The sequence below is a fragment of the Pseudorca crassidens genome, chromosome 2 (genome assembly GCF_039906515.1).
Source record: "Pseudorca crassidens isolate mPseCra1 chromosome 2, mPseCra1.hap1, whole genome shotgun sequence".
Taxonomy (NCBI): Eukaryota; Metazoa; Chordata; class Mammalia; order Artiodactyla; family Delphinidae; genus Pseudorca; species Pseudorca crassidens.
Genome location: NC_090297.1, coordinates 113264996 through 113283142, shown reverse-complemented (window position 1 = coordinate 113283142; position 18147 = coordinate 113264996). Strand labels below are relative to the sequence as shown.

Here is an 18147-nt window from a genome sequence, read left to right as displayed (position 1 = left end):
TCTGCATCCATGGATTCAACCAGCTGCAGATTGAAATTTCCATCTGCAGTTGGTTGAATCCACAGATGCGAAACCTGCAGGTGTGTACTACTCCATTTTAAGTAAGGGGCTTGAACATCTGCAGATTTTAATATCTGTGGGAGGTACTAGAACTAATCCCCGGTGGATACTGAGGGATGACTGTACGTGGTGATCAAAACCACTGCAGCTCCAGAACAATTTTTTAACAGAAAATAAAGCAGTGATCATTATCATCCTTAATGCTAGGAACCCCCATAATATCCTTGTGAACTTCTCAGGGCTTAGGGACCACAGTTTGAAAACGCTTGTTGTAATCCTTTTCTCATATTCCTCTTAAAAATGATTATTACTTCAGCAATTATTTAATACAGTGAACTCGTTCTTCCCACTGGATAATAGAAATAACTCTTATTTGACCTTGGAACATCTAGACACATTCAAATAAAGCACACATTACTCTCCCCAGAGCATGGCCCTGCCTCTCTGCCACCTTGGCCTGGCTCTCAGAGGAGAAGTCTGGCTTCTGAGCCAGGTGGAGGAAAGAGCAAGAGATGTGTCCTTATACAGTCCAGTCCAGCTCAAAGGTAGTTGTGTCACTGGAGCAGAATAGGATGTACACCCAGCATTTGAGGCACTTAACACAGAGAGGTGAGAAGAGATTTGAGGGGGAAGGTGACCTGACAGGGTTGTTGGTGTAGATTCAGCCACCTCTGGAAAGGTCGTGGGGCTCTGCTGACCAGGCCTTCTCCTTCCTCACAGGAGGTGCAGCCATGAAAGCCGGTGTGAAAGAGGGCGACCGGATCATCAAAGTGAGTGACCTTCCCTCTCCGCCCCAGAGGAGGGGGTGCAGCGTCACTTCTGGCCTTGGCCATCCTCCACACTTCCGTTTTCGTACCAGCTGTCATCAGCCACTGAGTAGGGGGGTGGTACCATGAGAGTGAGTAGTATAATGTGACAGAGACTGGGGACTAAGATAGCTGGGTTCCATATTCTAGGCCCTTCTTGACTCTGACCAAGCTTCTGTAATGTTTTACTATGCTAGAGAACATTGATAAATGGCTCCCTAAAGGAGTGGCAATTGACCACTGACCAGGAGAAGGATCCCCTGGGCTTCCACTGCCATTAACTCAATAATGTTGTTTGTCCCCCAACAGGTGAACGGCACCATGGTGACCAATAGCTCACATCTGGAAGTGGTGAAGCTTATCAAATGTGAGTTGGGGAGAGCTGACAGTGAAAGAAATTAGGGGATCAGATGGGGCACGGGTGGAAGCAGGCCTGTTGCCCCAGGAGGCTTCCTTTGTAGACGTGTGAGGCAGCCGAAGTCTTTCTTCTTGGCCTGATCATTGTAGACTACCACAGTTCCCCACTGTCATTTCAAGTGGAGACACTATTAGTCTCTCATCCGACATCTTTATTTTTCCACCCATCTTTGCCCTATGTTTTAGATCATATTCTACTAAGACCAGGTCTCACTCAGATACCACTCACTCCCCTCTCCCAGTCCCAGGAAACAAGGGACTGGGCAGGCAGCTCCCACATAGTTACGGGTGGGATTTTGGTTGAGGTCTCTGCATGAGGAAAGGAAAGGAAGGGATACTTGTGTTGATGCAGGATGGAAGGACAGGAATTAGAGGACAGGTGGGGCATTAAAAGTGAGGAGAACTTTACCTGCAGAATTATAAGCTTAATGGAAGGAGAAGGGAGAACCCCCTCCTTTGTACCTTGAATGTCTGCTATTGAGAACAATACCACTTGAGCAAGCCTCTCTTTGCCTTCCTCCAGCTGGTGCCTATGTTGCACTGACCCTCCTGGGCTCTTCACCCTCGTCCATTGGTGTTTCTGGGCCCCAGCAGGACCCAGTCCCAGCAGGAGCTCCCCGAGTCACCCCTGTGATCCCACCACCACCACCCCCTCCACCTCTGCCACCTCCACAGCGCATCACAGGACCCAAACCTCTGCAGGTAATGGTCTGCCTACTCCTCTTCTCATTCTGGTGTCCCTTTGAAGAGCTCCCCATTGGAATGAAAGCAGGTTAAATCAAATGGCAGGCTGGCAGAAAGAGACAAGCCAAAGAGCTGCATGAAGGCCATCAAAAAGTAGAGCAAAATGAGAACTGCATTAAAGGGGTGCTCCATGCCTTAGTGTCCTCTTTCCATGTAAGTGCATATGCAGTTTATCAGATAGCAGCATGCAGTGTGTTTCCTGTGTGTGTGCAGGACTCTAAGGAGGCCCTTTGAGAGTTCTCCTCCCCGTCGGGGAGAAGGTGCACACCTCCAGCCATGGTCAGAGGCATCTGTAAAGACTGTTGCCAGTCATTGTTACAAGGGTGTGGAATAAGTCAAGGAGTAGGGGAAAAGGCTTCCTGGGGAGAAAGGCTGCTTGGAGGAATGAAATATGGAGCCTAGTCTGTAGGGGAGAGAGTCAGGAAAGGACAAGAATAGTAGGGAGAGAACCCAAGGACCAGGATAACCTGTGTGAGGAGTTAAAGAGGACAGGAGGCAGATAGGAATAGGGAACAGGATTTTCTGGTTGGAAAGAAGACCGACCAGCAAGTCCTGGGAGACTGCAGAGAGCAATTGATAACAGATGTGATTACAGCCAGGGTTTCTAGGAAATTAGGAATGAAATCAAAATCAGATTTTATGTTTACTGAATTTCAGTCAGATACTGAGTGTTATACAAAACATTCTTACGACCTAGGCTCTACTCTCATAGCTTTCCTTGACCAGGAATCAGCTAGTAGACGAGAATAAAAGCTATTGATCTGGTCCCCAATTCTCACTACTATCATATTTTCCATTCTTAGGATCCTGAATTTCAAAAACATGCCACCCAGATCCTTAGGAATATGCTGAGGCAAGAGGAAAAAGAGTTACAGGTAAGGTCACTGCTGAGGGTAGATTGGCCATTGCCTTAATGAAATAATACTTTATCAGAGCAGTCTGCCAATGTGTACAACTTAATTTGCAGGCCATATCCTATCACAGTAAAACCTTAAAAAGTCAAACTTCAGGCCTACTAAAGAATTGTCATAGGCCAGTGGAATTTGTTAAAGCAGAATTTGATGGATAGAGTGAATAGGGTAATAGAGCTTATGGTAATAGATTAGAATGGTGACTATGTAGAGAAAAGACAAACAAGTGATGAGACAGGTAGAATAAAATGAGGGAACATGAGAACTGAGGAAAATCAGTTGGAATTGATCTTAGAGGTTCTGGGAAGGGAAGGATAAGAGGGAAGGAAGGTGGGGGTGGGGGGTGAATGCCAGGCCAGGCTGATGGAGGAGGGGATGCAGAGAGATTTCCAGGCCTGGGGAATGATGCACAGGGAGAACAGGAAGAAGATTAATTTGGCTGGACGGGAATAACCGGATTCCTATAACAGCCATGGCTTACAATGGGCTCCTTGCCCCTTCATTTCAATTCAACAAATTTCTAAGTTCCCACTGTTTGTAAAGCATTGCTTTAGTTCCTACAGTATACAGAGATTAAAACGATTAGACAGTTCTTGCCCTCAACATGTTTACAATCTCATGGGGAAAATTCACATTACGGTAAGAGAGTGGGAGGAACAAAGAGCTTGCAATAAGAGAACAAAGAAGAGAGCAGTTAATTAATAATGGGAAATGTGAGGGAAACTTCACTGAGAAGATTGTATTTCAGCTGGGCCTTGAAGGATAGGGCTTCAGTAGGCAAAAGAGATGAGGAAGAGAACGCTGGTAAATGGACAGCATAGGTCAAAGGCACCAAGACATGAAAATATACTCATTTATTTAACAAACATTGAGTTCCTGCTGTGTGCTAGGTACTGTGTGTGTGCTGCAGTGGAGGCATGGGCCAGTGCTAGGCACAAAGGTTAGAATGGTTATAAAGATAAGTGAGAGATGAATCTTTCCCTTAAGAAGTTTATAATCCAGTAGAATATCAATGGATGAATGAAGATAAAGTTATACTGCACTATAATAAGTGCTGATCCTTGCATTTTGATGCAAGTCATAGAATAATCAAGATAGTGTGATACTGGTATAAAGATAGACCTATAGATCAGTAGAATAGAATTCAGAGTCCAGAGATTAATCCATACATCTGTGGTCAATTGGTTTTTGACAGTGTCAAGATAGTTCAGTGGAGAAAGAATGGTCTTTTCAACAAATGGTTCTGGGACAACAGGATATCTATATGCAGAGAATGAATTTGAACTCTTACCTCACACAATAAACAAAATTTAACTCAAAATGGATCAAAGGGCCTTCCCTGGTAGCACAGTGGTTGAGAGTCCGCCTGCCGATGCAGGGGACACGGGTTCGTGTCCCGGTCCGGGAAGATCCCACATGCCGCGGAGCGGCTGGGCCTGTGAGCCATGGCCGCTGAGCCTGCACGTCCAGAGCCTGTGCTTCTCAACGGGAGAGGCCACAGCAGTGAGAGGCCCGCGTACCGCAAAAAAAAAAAAAAAAAAAAAAGGATCAAAGACTTAAATGTAAGAGCTAAAACTATTTTTAAAAACTATAAGACTCTTAGAAGAAAACACAGGTATAAATCTTTATGACCTTGGATGAGGCAATGGTTTCTAGGCTGTGACACCAAAAGCATAAACAACCCCCACAAAAAGATAAATTAGACTTCATCAAAATTAAAAACTTTTATCCATCAAAGGACACTGTCAAGAAAGTAAAAAGACAACCACAGAATAGGAGAAAATATTTGCAGCACATATATCTGATAAGGGTCTAGTACCAGAATATGTAATAGACGCTTAAAACTCAACCCAATTTAAAAGTTAGCAGAGAATTTGAATACACAGTCCAATAAAGAAGACGTACAAATGGCCAATAAGCACATGAAAAGATGCTTAATATCATTAGTCATTAGGGAGAGGCTAACCAGAACTACGAGATACCACTGCACACACACTAGGATGGCTAGAGCCAAAATAGCAGTTATTGGTGAGCATGTGGAGAAGTTGGAGAAATGTTTGTTTATATTTTGTCTACATATCCGCTCTCCTAATCTACTCCCACCGTAGTGCAGCCAGTTTGGCAATTCTTCAAAATATTAAACGTACAATCTGTCAATTCCACACCAAAGTATATACCCAAGAGAGTTCAAAGCATAAAAGCTGTACATAAACATTCATAATAGCATTGCTTAATTGCATAATGGCCAAGAAGTGGAAACAACCCAAATTCCCATTAACTGATGAGTAGATAAACCAAATGTGTTGTATCCATAAAGTGGGATATTATTCAGCCATAAAAAGGAATGAAGTACTGATACATGCTTTAACATGGAAGACCCCTGAAAACAGACTAAGTGAAAGAAGCCAGACACAAAAGGCCACATATTGTATGATTCCATCTGTGTGGAAGTCCAGAAGAGGTAAATCCATAAAAACAGAAAGTAAATTAGTGGTTGCCAGGAGGTGGAGGAAGGGGAAATTGGGAGTGACTGCTTTCTTGTTGGGTTGATAGAAGTGTTCTGGAATTAGATAGTGGGGATGTTTGTACAACTCTGTGAATATACTAAAAACCACTGAACTGTATACTTTTCTTTTTTAATATTTATTTATTTTCTTTATTTTTTTGGCTACGTCGGGTCTTAGTTGCGGCCTGCGGGATCTTTTTCGTTGCCGTGTGTCGGCTCTTGGTTTTGGTGTGCGGGCTTAGTCGCCCCGTGGCATGTGGGATCTTAGTTCCCCGACCAGGGATCAAACCCGAGTCCCCTGCCTTGGAAGGCGGATTCTTTACCACTGGACCACCAGGGATGTCCCCTAAATTGTATACTTTAAAATGGCGAAGTTTATGTTATGTGAATTATATGTCGATAATAATTTTTAAAATATTTTTTAAATGCCATTAAAGCCCAAAAGAAGGATTAATTAATTATGCAGTGATCAGAGGAGGCTTCATGAGATGACATTCCAGTTGGGTTCAGTCTTTTTCACTCTGGAATGTGCTTTGGGCCTTCAATGCCATGATGAGCTTGAAGTTTATTCTGAAAGCAGTGGGAATTGATCAAAGGATTTGAGTAGGGGAGTGATCATATCTTCAAATCAGTTTTCTTTAGAAAAGTGTGTTAAGTGGATTGACACATAAGGAAACTATCTCGGAAGCTGTTTCAGTAGATAAGAAATGATGAAAAAAAGTTTAAAAATAAAGTTAATGAGAAATTTAAAAAAAAGAAAGAAATGATGACCGATTTAACAAGAACAGCAGGAGTAAGAACAGAAGGAGGGATGGCAATGTGAGACACATTGAATTCCCTCCATTCCCTGGCGGTCCAGGGGTTAGGACTCTGCGCCTCCACTGCAGGGGGCATGGGTTCAATCCCTGGTCGAGGAACTAAGATCCCTCATGCCACTCGGTGTGGCCAAAAGAAAAAAGAACAGAAAGGGTTGGCAATGGGAGACATCTCAGGGGTCAGGTCAGTAGAACATATCAACTGGAAGGGGGAGGTAAAGAAGAAGAAAGCAAAGATAGCCCCAAGTTTGTGTGCCTACATAGATGGTGATACCATTGATGGAGTGAGGCGGAAGAGAGGAGCAGGGTTTAGGGGAAAGGAGTGAAGGTGATCTTTGGATGTACTGAGTTTAAGCACCCATGGGAGGTTCAGATAAAAAGATCATCCACCAGGCGCATGGAGATAACAAGGATGAACCTCAGGAGAAAAGATTGGGTTGAAATAGAGATTCGGGTGGCCTCAGCATACAGGTGGTAGTTGAAACTGGGGACTAGACGGTATCACCTAGGGCACCACTGCAGAAAAGAGGAGAGAGCTGAGGGCAGAATTTCGGAACATCCGTGCTTCTGTAGCACACCGCACCAACCTCTAACATCACACCAGTTGCTGTTGTATTTGTATTTTAATTATTTATTTGTCCTCCTCTATTGGGCTAAGTTCCTTAAAGGCCAGGACCATGCCCACATTTGCATATTCCTCCTGCACAGCTGGCACAGGGCCTGGTGTGTATCAGCTCCCTGTAAATGTTTGCAGGGCTGAAGGCTCACCTAGATTGAAGAGAGGAGGAGGGGGTAAAGCTGTGGTTGGGGAGAGGGGTGTGAGGTGACCCAAGACAGTGTTGAGTTAAGAAGTCAAAAGAGGATAGCATTTGGAGGAGGTGGGTGTTTAAAGAGGTCTGGAGAGATGAGGACTAAGAAGAGACCATTGGATTCAGTCAGTGGGTCATTTCGCCTTTGGAAGAGCGAGGTGATGAGCGGAACTCAGCTGTGTATGCTGAAGAGTGGCTGGAAGGCTACGAAGTCTGGGCTCTGCATAGAGACTCCTGTTTGGAAACATGTGGCTGTGAAAGGAAAGAGAAAAGACTGAGGCGGTGGCTTGAAGAATAATCAGACTTGATGGAAAAGGTTTTGTTGTAGTGGCTTGTTTTTGTTTTAAGACAGGAAACGAGCATTTTTGTAGGGTGAGGGGAAGGAGCCATTGGAAAGAGGAGACTTTGGAGATACGTGAACGATGCCCAGGAGGAGCCCGAGGCAGCTGGAGGCACTAACCTTGTGGAAGATTTAGACAGAGTTTCTATTCTGAGAAAGAGGGAAAGGGTGGCTGCAGATGCCTTGAAATGGAGTAAAGTTGGGAAAGTTCTTACCAGCCGATACTATGTGCAGAGACTAAGAGGAGGGTTGGGGGCTTGAGAGGCGTGGAGAAGATGAGACGGCAAGCATGGCCCCAGACGATCTTGGAGAAAATGTGCACCTGACGTCTTTATTTAACTACTTAACCCGCCAACTTCACTGAGCATTTCATTTGGTAGTAAAACGATAATAGCTGCCATGTATTCAGTCAAGTAATTATGCACCAGACATTCTGCTCAGCACTTTCCATACGTAATCTCATTCAGAACGTACAGCCATCCCCAAAGGCAGGTACCGTCGTCTCCATTTGATCCATGAGGACGTAGTAAAGCTTGCCCAAGTCTACACAGCTAGTAAGCCAGAATTCAGAGCCAGGCCTCCCTGACTGCAAAGCCCAAGCCCTAAACACGCATGCTGTGCTCTGCCATATGCTGGGAGGATGCTAGATAAGTCTCAGAGTGATTCCCAGCTACAGGGCTGGGGGACGGGGGTGCTTCTTCTTCTCATCTCCTGTGGTTCTCACTGTGTGTATGTTTCCTCCTTAGCACTTTTTTGTGTGTGCTGGTCTGGCCAGTCACTTAAATATCTAACCCTTCGGCAGCAGTCAAGGAAGACCTCATTTAGCAAGTAGGCCTTAAGAACAGGTCAGATTAGGACGGGCCTTTGTGTCATGTCTTCTTTCTCTAGTTGCCTCGTGTTCTTTTTCTCACCATTTATACCTCTTTCTGCTCCTGAGTGATGGTGAAATAACATGTATCTCCTAGGAGGCAGAGATCTCCTTTCTCTCCTCTTTGTTTTGGGATAACTGCCTACTCTCCCCACTGGTGAGTCGTCCATTCTCTACTAACCACTCCTCTGCCTTTTCCCTTCCTCCTTGTCCTCCTTGCCCCCACCCCGCCCCCCAGCGTATCTGTGAGGTGTATAGCCGGAACCCCGGCAGCCTGCTGGAAGAGCAGATCGAAGGCGCCCGGCGGCGAGTCACTCAGTTACAGCTGAAGATCCAGCAGGAGACTGGTGGCTTAGTGGTGAGTGATGATAGGCGTAGCTCTAGGAAGGGCACGTGCAGGTGGACGGAGGGGAGAATAAGGGAGAAATCTAGGACGGAGGCTTCCCGAGTCATACAGGACCGCAGGGCTGAGCCAGTGAGTGTTTAGTGTTTTACAAAGAAACAGGTCAGCAGTTCTTTATATAGCACCACAGAGACTGAGCACTGTCCTGACACTTGGGATCTCATAAAAAGAAATAGCCTGTTTCTTGCCCTCCAGCAGCTTACAGTTGCAATAGAAAGAAATAAATATGAAATAAATCAGACTGTCGGCTTTAATCTCCTAATTATCCATCCCCTTCTGGGTAGTTTCCTCATAGCTGATGTATATTCTGACACTAATTTTACTCAGTATTCATCTGGTAGCTTTTCCCATCACCTCTCCCTTCAGTAATGGGTCTTCTCAAAGAAGTACGAGCACTTTTAAAAGTCAGCCTAAGTAAAGGATCTCCAGTCAGTTGAGAGGGGTCTGTAGCAGTACTAACCACACTTTGTGGGAAATCCCAGAGAGGAGGCACTTCCTTATCTGTTCTAGTCAGGGACTTATTAATTAATAAGTATTAATTAGTGTCTTACTTCTCTCCGTCAGGCCTTAATTCTTTGGGTAAATAAGTAACTCTCCAAAAACTTTAAGATCTCCAAGAATAATATTTGCCAAAGCCAATAGAAAATTATTTGAGGATTATCTACTTTCTCTTTCAGAACATCCAGATCAAAAAAGTCTGGGAAACACAGGCTAATCAAATTTAAACTTTTATTTTCTGAAGGACTTCTCGGTATCACACGGTTGATAGGAGCTCAGGTTTAGGACTTAGACCGTCTGGATTCACCTCCCAGCTATAGTGCTCACCAGCTTTAAGACTCTTGGGCAAGTGACTTAACCCCTGGGAGCCTTGGTGTCCTCATTTATGAAATGGAGCTACGGCAGGATCTGCCTAGTAGTGGTATTGTCAGAATTAAAGGATGCCCTCAGCACGGGGCCAGTGCATGTTTGCTGCTGCCGCTGCCTCTGCGCTCGTGTGCTCTGTAAGTGGTTGAGTCTGAAACATTCAGCTTGGAATCTAGGGGTCTGAGCGCCAACCCTGGCTTTATAGTTTACCTGCTGTGTACCTTGGGCAAGTTACTTAAAACCTCTGGGCTTCTGTTTCCTCATTTATAACATGGGAGTACTATACCTGCCTCAGAGTTGTTGAAAAACTCAGTGAGATATAGACTAGAGTGCATCATAAACAGTAAAGCACTGGCAACATAATTCCCTCCACAAATGGCTGGTCAGCCCCAGTCCAGCGCCTGTCAGTCTTCAAAGATCTTTAGAGGCAGAGCTTTCCATCTGCTAGAGCTTTTCATACTCCTTGATAGTTCGGAAGTTCTTTCTGTGTCCAGCCCAACTAAGGCAATAGAGGCTTTGAGGTCCAGGGTGAGAAATCAAGTAAGTTTTTAGAATTTTGCTAATAGTAAAGCTCCCTTTTCACCATTAGGGGTCACCATTCTCCTCAAACTGTACAAATGAAGCAATAGCTCTTCCAAAGGGGCATTTTTCAGGCAATGAAGCAGAAGAGGCCACTAATTGTAAGCAGATGTTATCTGCTGAGACTGAGGGAAGGGTTGATTGGAGGAAAACAGTAGGGGGAGAGGTTCACAGCATATGTCCGCCCTCCGGACCTTTCTTTTTTAGGACATACTTCCGCTATATGGTGACACCAGCCAGAGATCATCAGAAGGTGAGTCCCGTCAGCACGCCTTTTCTCTCTGGCACATCTCTAGTCTACATTGCTTATCTATTCTGTTGTCCCGTCCCTTTGGGGCAGATTCAGGGGGTAAAAAAAATATATACCTGCCTCTGAGAAATAGAATAATGAGAGAAAGCAGTACCAGTGACAGGGAACTTGGATACAACTTATTCAGTAGAAATGAGTGTATAACCAGTAGCCCTGGATAGATAAGTGCCAGGAAAATACTAGAATGATGGTGGTCCAGACAACAGCATGCCTACCAGCACCTAGCAGCTAGGAGCTCAAGAGATGCTGTCATAAGAGGAGATGGATGGGAACCAGAAGAGGGTTGGGATGAGCTTGAGGGCTAGCACTCGTTGCAAGGTAGAGCTATGGAGGATTATTTTAGGAGGTGACACTGCCTGGGTTCAGGTGTACAGGTAGGTAAAAGCTAGGTTTAGAGGTTCTCGGGGAGTCGTGTAAGAGAGATGAAGGGAAACTGGGAAAGAAAGGCAGGTGGCAGCTTTGCCCTCCTGCCCTGGGCACAGGTTCCCAGAATAAAGGCCCTTCTTTCCCCCCGGCCACAGCTCCTTCCTCACTGTGTAAACTCCTTTATTCTCAGGCCGACTCTCTCTGGATTCCCAGGAGGGGGACAGTGGCCTGGACTCTGGCACAGAGCGCTTTCCTTCCCTCGGCGAGGTGAGTGCCAAAGCGGGGGGAGCCCCTTTTAAAACCATACATTCAGTTTTCCTTCTCTGAACACCTAAAGGTTCTGTGCTCACTGCTTACACCAAGGCCTCTGGCCTGTCATCTGTGGCCCTCTGGTATAGTTCCAGTTCTAAGGGTTTTAGTCATTCTGCTCTGGGATCCAAAAAAAGGGGGTTCAGTTGCATCCTGCACTCAAGATCAGCGAATCTGGCTTCTGTTTTATCATCGTCAACTCTGTAGTACAGAGTCGGGTGGAGAAAGAGGCCATTTCTTTAACTGTAGCAAGCCTTTTTTGAGTGTAAGGGAGCAGAGACGAAAATTCTCTAAAACAGTGACTGGACCAGAAACACATTGCCAGCTGGCTGCGAATAACACCATCTTGGAGTAATCGGAGGGGGCAGCCTCTCTTTCTTTGTCACAGATTTTTCTGTACTTGAACAACTTATCTTTTCTGGAGTGGTCAGAAGAACTTCAGGCTTTGGCTTCAAAGGTTGTCTTCTAGGTGTTCTCGGTCTGCATATATTAATTGCAAATATAAACTTGCAATATAAAAATAAGAGTGAATGGAAGAAGTAATAATGGTGTGAGCAAAATATTTACTTAGCCAGCTTAATTAAATACATGAATAAGTAATTGAAAACATGTTTAAAACCTAATTTTAAATAATAGTGGGAATTTTATTTCTTTACTGCTCCTGTCTATTCGTGGGAAGATGATGAATGTACGTGGAAGGATCAGTATGTCAGAAAGACACCAAGAAGGGGGAGGAGGGTCCTAAATAATCCACAGTTGACATTCCCCTGCGGGCTCCACATCTGGAAGCAATGCAGCCTAGTGGGCAGTGGGTTGAGACTGCTCAGGTTGCATCCAGGGAACACCACATTACTAACTATTCGACCTTCAGCAAGTCCCAGAACCTCTCCAAGTCTTAAGTTTCCCTGTGTGAGAAGTGGGAGGAATAATAGTTTCTACCTCAAAGGGCTATTGTGAGCATTAAATAAGGTGGTACATAACCAAGGGCTAGTATAATGTCAGGCACAGAGTAAGTACTGGACTTTTATTAGCCAACGAGCAGAGCCCTGACGGTCTTCTGGATGAGGTTTTTTTGGGTTTTTTTTAATTTTTGGCTGCGTTTGGGCCTTCGTTGCTGCATTCAGGCTTTCTCTAGTTGCAGTGAGCGGGGGCTACTCTTCTTTGCGGTGCGTGGGCTTCTCACTGTGGTGGCTTCTTTTGTTGCAGAGCACAGACTCCAGGCACGCGGGCTCAGTAGTTGTGGCTCGCGGGCTCTAGAGCGCAGGCTCAGTAGTTGTGGCACACGGGCTTGGTTGCTCTGCGGCATGTGGGATCTTCCCGGACCAGGGCTCAAACCCGTGTCCCCTGCATTGACAGGCGGATTCCTAACCACTGAGCCACCAGGGAAGTCCCTGGACGAGTTTTCTTCTCACAGAATTCTCTGTTCCTCTAGTCATTGGTGAATCGGAACTCAGTACTGTCAGACCCTGGGCCGGACAGTCCTCGAACCTCCCCTGTGATCATGGCCCGGGTGGCCCAGCACCACAGGCGGCAGGGCTCGGATGCATTGGTTCCCCCCAGCGGTGACCAGGTGAGTGATCAGAGCCACCGTGCGCTTTTGCTTTCCCTGTTTTCAGAACTGGGTTACCCATACGTGGCCTTGAACGATCAGACTAAACCCTGTTTTGAGATAGACACTAGAGGACAAATAGTAAAGGAAGAACATGGTTTAAATGCATACATGGAAGTAAGGCTATCTCAGTTTCTGGGTGAAGAGTCCGTGAATGCATCTGTAGGGAAGTGATGTCCAAGGAGCAGATCGCTGGTCTTTCTCTTAATGTCTGTATAGAATGGGAAATAGGTTGGTTCAGTGTTTCTCCAGAACACTAATTTTCAATCTTCTCTTTCTTTAGCGAAGTCCTTTTCTTGAGCAAAATCTTATTATTTGGTACCCTAATACAGAAAACAAATAAATGCTCAGCTATCTGGGACTTTTCCTAATCAATCTCCCCACCTCGGCCCCCACCTCAGGGGCACTTCTCCAGAGCCCTAAGGTTCTGCAAAGCCTGATTTGAAAGCCACTGCTTTCAAGGGTAGAACTAGGTCCAGGGGAGATTTCAGGAAGACAGTTTTTGGCTCCATACAAAAAGCTTGCAAAGAACCTGAGCTATCAGACAATGGAATGGGCTGACTTGGGAGCCCGGGAATTGCCTGTCATTGTTCAGGCAGAGGTTAGGTCATTCCTTGTTAGAGACAGTGGCAAGAAAGCTCCGAGTTTTGTAAAGCAGTGTTTCTTAAAATTCATCTGCTACCACCATAATTTTTTTTCCATATCCTCATACCAACTATATAATGTTACTTAATATTTTTCTTTAAGCTAACTCACTTTTTAAAACTTAAATTTTTTTTAAAGGAAATTTGCCATTATATTAAAACCAACATCATACGCCGTTTGATGCGCTAGTTCTCCCCATAGGATAGAGTTTAGTTACTTTCAGATCTTGGAGGGGGAAAGGCAGGGAAGTGGATCTCACATGTATTAAAATGCCTAGTGTACCAGCTGCTGTGCTAGATCTTTTAGGAACAAATCTCATTTAATTCTTACCACCAGAAAAGGAGATAGGCATTAGAACCTTCATTCAGTGAGAAAACTGAGGCAGAGACAGGCTAAGGGACCATTCAAGGACTCAGCTTGCTAATGGCAGCATCAGACTAGAACTTAGTTTTCCTGAGCCCCAGTGCAGGGCTGCCTCCTGTCCTAGATGCTCTTTGATCACCCCTCCCACTCCTCCACCACCACCACCACCACTCCCCCTTAGTAGTACTATAGGGCCAAGGTCAGGCTGCCAGGCAGGGTCAGGTGCACATGGTGTTCTCTTTTTTTTTTTTTTTTTTTTTGGTTTTTGGCTTTTGGGTTTTTTTTGCAGTACGCAGGCCTCTCACTGTTGTGGCCTCTCCCGTTGCGGAGCACAGGCTCCGGACGCGCAGGCTCAGCGGCCATGGCTCACGGGCCCAGCCGCTCCGCGGCACGTGGGATCTTCCCGGACTGGGGCACGAACCGTGTCCCCTGCATCGGCAGGCGGACTCTCAACCACTGTGCCACCAGGGAAGCCCCCACATGGTGTTCTTAAGGGAGGTTTTCATTTAGGTGGCTAATAGAGGCAGGTGTAGAGTAATTGGTCTTGGAGTCCTTTTCCTCCTTCTCTGAATTTGTTTCAACTTCTGAAAACTATTTAAATTGTTATTTTTGAGTGATAAGAGCAAATATAGTATAGTTCCAGTTTCTTAATAATAATCTATGTTAGTAAGAGCAAAGGTGGAAACCTGTACTATCCATGAAACTTGCAGCAGCTGGGGGATGGAATCATAGGGAATTCGAACTTTGTTATGTAATTCTGCAATGTTTGATTTTCTTATGATAAACATATTCTGCTTTTGCAATCAGAAAAACTGTATGTTTGTAAAGACTTTAAAAAAATAAATCCTCCCGCCCAAACAAGCAACAACCTAGTGCTTTCAGGTTTCACTAGAGAGCCAAGCAGAGACAGAAGTGATCACCCCACACCCCCTGGGCATCCTGGATCCCAAGGGATTCAGAGACTAAGGTGTTAGGGGAGAGGAGGATACTCAGAATGCGTCTGAGGAATTCAGGTCCAGCGCATCAGGCCTGACTCTGCAACTTCCAGCATGCCATTATAAGTGAGTGCTAGACTCTGATCTCTGAGATGCATCCTGGGTCTCTCGAGTTCTATACTCAGTCATTCTGAGCATAGAGTCTGTAAATACCCAGGAGAACAAAAATGAGTGAGGTGTGTCAGGGAGGAACTGTCAGGAAAAGCCCCTTGAGGAGGTGGAATAGGAGGCTGTCTTGGGCCTGAGAAAAAGTGGGCATGAGAAGTGCCTCCTCCAGATGGGTTCCAGAGCAATAGTCCTCGATGAGGAATCACTGCAAATGGGGTAGAGTGCATTGAGTGAAAAATATAGTTGGTAAGAAATCTTTGAAAGCTCAAGGAACCTTTAGGAGAAAGGCTTGTCCAGTGAAGCGTCTAAAATGTTTATTCGGTATGAACTCTCTCATCAGACCTAATCGATGGCATAAGGGGGACAGAGAGAAAGCCAAGCTGAGAAGCTTGGATTTTAGACTGGAAATGGGGAATCTACCATAGATTCTTGAGCAGGCAGAGAAGATGATGGAGACGGTGTTGGAGAAGGCAAAGCTCCATTCCCTTTTGCTCAAGGAGGCAGAGATGGACCACAAAGCTCTCCTCCAGCAGGGGTAGAGGGCACACCGTAACTGTAAAGGAGCGCTGTGGAAGACACTAGGTTTGGAGGGCGTGTTTTTGGGGTGGGGGGCGGTCTGTTGAGGAGAACAGAGCCCCCGCCCACCAGTCCAGCAGAAGCTCTAGGTTCTTATTTTGTGGGCTGACACTCCCTCCTCAGATCTTTCACAAACAGGAAGAGAGCACTTTCTCTCACTTCCCATCTTCATACGTCATGTGACCAGGCTGCTCTGAGTCTGCCCTGCCCCACCCAGAAGCAGTTGCCTTCTTGCAAGTGGAAATCATTCTTTCTGTTCTCTGAGATTTGGGGGGTGGTAGTGAGATGCCGGTGTTTACCAGCCCCGTGTGGCCTTCCACTTCAGTGCCATGCTGTCACTAACCAAACTCCACTGAGGGGGCTGGATCCCTGTCCTCTGACCTCTCATCTCTACAACTCGACTCTCTCCCCCAGGCTGTAGATCAAAGCCCAAAGCCTTTAATTATTGGCCCAGAGGAAGATTATGACCCGGGTTATTTCAACAACGAGGTAACAGTTTCCTGATTTTCTCCTTTCCTCATTCTCTTTCGTACCTGCTGCTCTGGACTAGAAGCGCTTGGACTGGCACCAGCTGTGAGGGAGCGTACGGGAGGGGCCGCGCTTATCAGCCCTGGCAGGCAGGGAGCATGGGGGCTGAGCTGGGGCAGGCAGTGCTTCTCTGCCCCCCAGCCCTGCCCGTCCTTCTGCCTTCCAGAGCGACATCATATTCCAGGACTTTGAGAAACTTAAGTCACGGCCGGCTCACCTGGGGGTTTTTCTACGGTACATCTTCTCTCAGGCGGACCCCAGTCCACTGGTAAGTCGCAAGTATCTGTCTCGATTGAGTACCTCCTTGTGCTTGGCCTCTGTCCCTGCTCTCTAGATGTCATAAGTCAGATCCATGGGCGTGGTCAGGCATCTCGAGGACAGAGACAAAACAGAAAAGAAGGTGCAACCTAGGTGGAAGGGATTCTTCACTGCTAACTGCATCGATAGCACAGGGAGGAACAGGAGAGCTGGGCCAAGAAAGCTGTCGTTCTGGGTCTGCTTGGAGGAGATGGTCTTTCTAGGTTTTTGGAATGAAGGTGGATACAGACTGACAGTGGGGAGTTGAGAGAGCAGCCCTTTGCAAGTATATAGTGTTACTGCAAGAAAGCTTGGCAGAGGGGGAAGGTGGTAAAAGGTCTTCAGTCTGAAGGTGATGACAAGGAAGATCGTGACGGGATGGAGGTCGGGGTGCTCTGCGACAGTGCCCAGAGCCAGCAGCCTTGCCAGTTTCTGTCGTTCTGCTCAGCTGCTTAGGAAGGGGGATGAAGGAGAGAGGCTGCTGTCATGTTCTCCAGAATAAACTTGTTGCCCGTGGCATGCACTGCGGCTCTTCCTTTCCGGGGCTACCACTGTTAGAAGCCAGAGTCAGCATCCGTTTGCTCAACAGGTGTTCAGTGAACACCTGCATGTACATCCCAAGCGCTGGTATCTCAGAAGCATTCCTGAATGAAGACGAGGCACAGCACAAAGAGAAATAACACCTGAACCCTTTAAAACAACAGATAAACAAGTACAAGACAAAATGTCAAGTGTGGAGAGGATACAGCGTTGAGGAGAGATTGCTTTGGGGGAATGTGTGTGCGCGCGCCAAGGGGTGGGGATGACTTGCCACAGGTTTCTGAAACGTGCTAAGCCAGGGTTTCTCAACCTCAGCACCACTGACCTTTGGAATTCTTTGTTGTGCGGTGCTGTCGTGTGCACGGCAGGATCTTTAGCTGCATCACTGGACTCCACCCAGTAGATGCCAGTAGCACCTCTCCAGATATAAATCAAAAATGCCTCCAGACATTACTAGCTGTCCCCTGGAGGGCAAAAGCACTCCTGGTTGAGAATCGCTGCTCTAATCCATTTTCTCTCTCCCAGCTTTTTTACTTGTGTGCAGAAGTTTATCAGCAAACAAACCCCAAGGATTCCCGAAGCTTGGGAAAAGACATCTGGAATATTTTCCTAGAGAAAAATGCGGTAAGGCAGTCATAGACTGGATTACAATTTTCAATTTTATTATATTGTTTGACCATTCAGAGGCAGAGGAAAAACTAAGCAAAACACTCAGGCCGAGTGGAGACAGTTTTTTTTGGTTTTGGGTTTTTTTTAATATTTATTTTATTTTTATGGCTGCATCTGGTCTTAGTCGCGGCACATGGGATCTTCACTGAGGCATGCGGGATCTTTTGTTGCGACGTGCGGGCTCTTTGTTGCTGTGCGTGGGCTTCTCTCTAGTTGTGGCGGGTGGGTTTTCTCTCTCTAGTTGAGGCGTGCGAGCTCGGTAGTTGTGGCACGCGGGATTAGTTGCCCCACGGCATGTGGGATCTTAGTTCCCTGACCAGGGGTCGAACCCACGTCTCCTGCGTTGGGAGGCGGATTTTTTACCACTGGACTACCAGGGAGGTCCCTGGAGACAGGTTCCTAAAGAGGATTCCTGGATTCTGTTCCTAGCTCCACTCTAAAGACTGATCTCCTCTCTGGACCTCTTTTGCCCACATGTAGCAAGGTAGAGTGCACATTGCCTCTCTCTGAAATGTTTGGAGAAAAAGAACTTGCACCAAGTCCTAATTACTCTCCCCTGGATCAATGCCCTGGTTCCCTTCAACTCTCCTTGCCTTGCCCATCCCTGGGATGCAGAAACAGAGACCCAGAGACATCAGATGATAGAAATCAGTGAGCCAAGAGGCGAGCCCAGATTTCTGAAGTTCAGCCTGACGTGCTCTTACTGCCCC

The 18147-nt window shown here is 46.3% G+C and overlaps 1 protein-coding gene across 6 annotated transcripts in view; it reads left to right on the top strand.

Moving 5' to 3' along the window:
* The window catches only part of ARHGEF11 (Rho guanine nucleotide exchange factor 11), a 111707-nt gene that overhangs the window by 66697 nt on the left and 26863 nt on the right, over positions 1–18147 (top strand). For 5 of the 6 annotated variants that reach the window (XM_067728247.1, XM_067728250.1, XM_067728252.1 and 2 more), the window contains 11 exons: positions 781–830; positions 1176–1233; positions 1807–1985; positions 2831–2902; positions 8515–8634; positions 10330–10375; positions 10989–11065; positions 12540–12677; positions 15818–15892; positions 16098–16199; positions 17294–17392. In XM_067728247.1, the coding sequence (XP_067584348.1) occupies positions 781–830; positions 1176–1233; positions 1807–1985; positions 2831–2902; positions 8515–8634; positions 10330–10375; positions 10989–11065; positions 12540–12677; positions 15818–15892; positions 16098–16199; positions 17294–17392 (1016 nt within the window). The remainder of the gene's footprint in view (positions 1–780; positions 831–1175; positions 1234–1806; positions 1986–2830; positions 2903–8514; positions 8635–10329; positions 10376–10988; positions 11066–12539; positions 12678–15817; positions 15893–16097; positions 16200–17293; positions 17393–18147) is intronic. The other variant, XM_067728253.1, reaches the window with a different exon arrangement.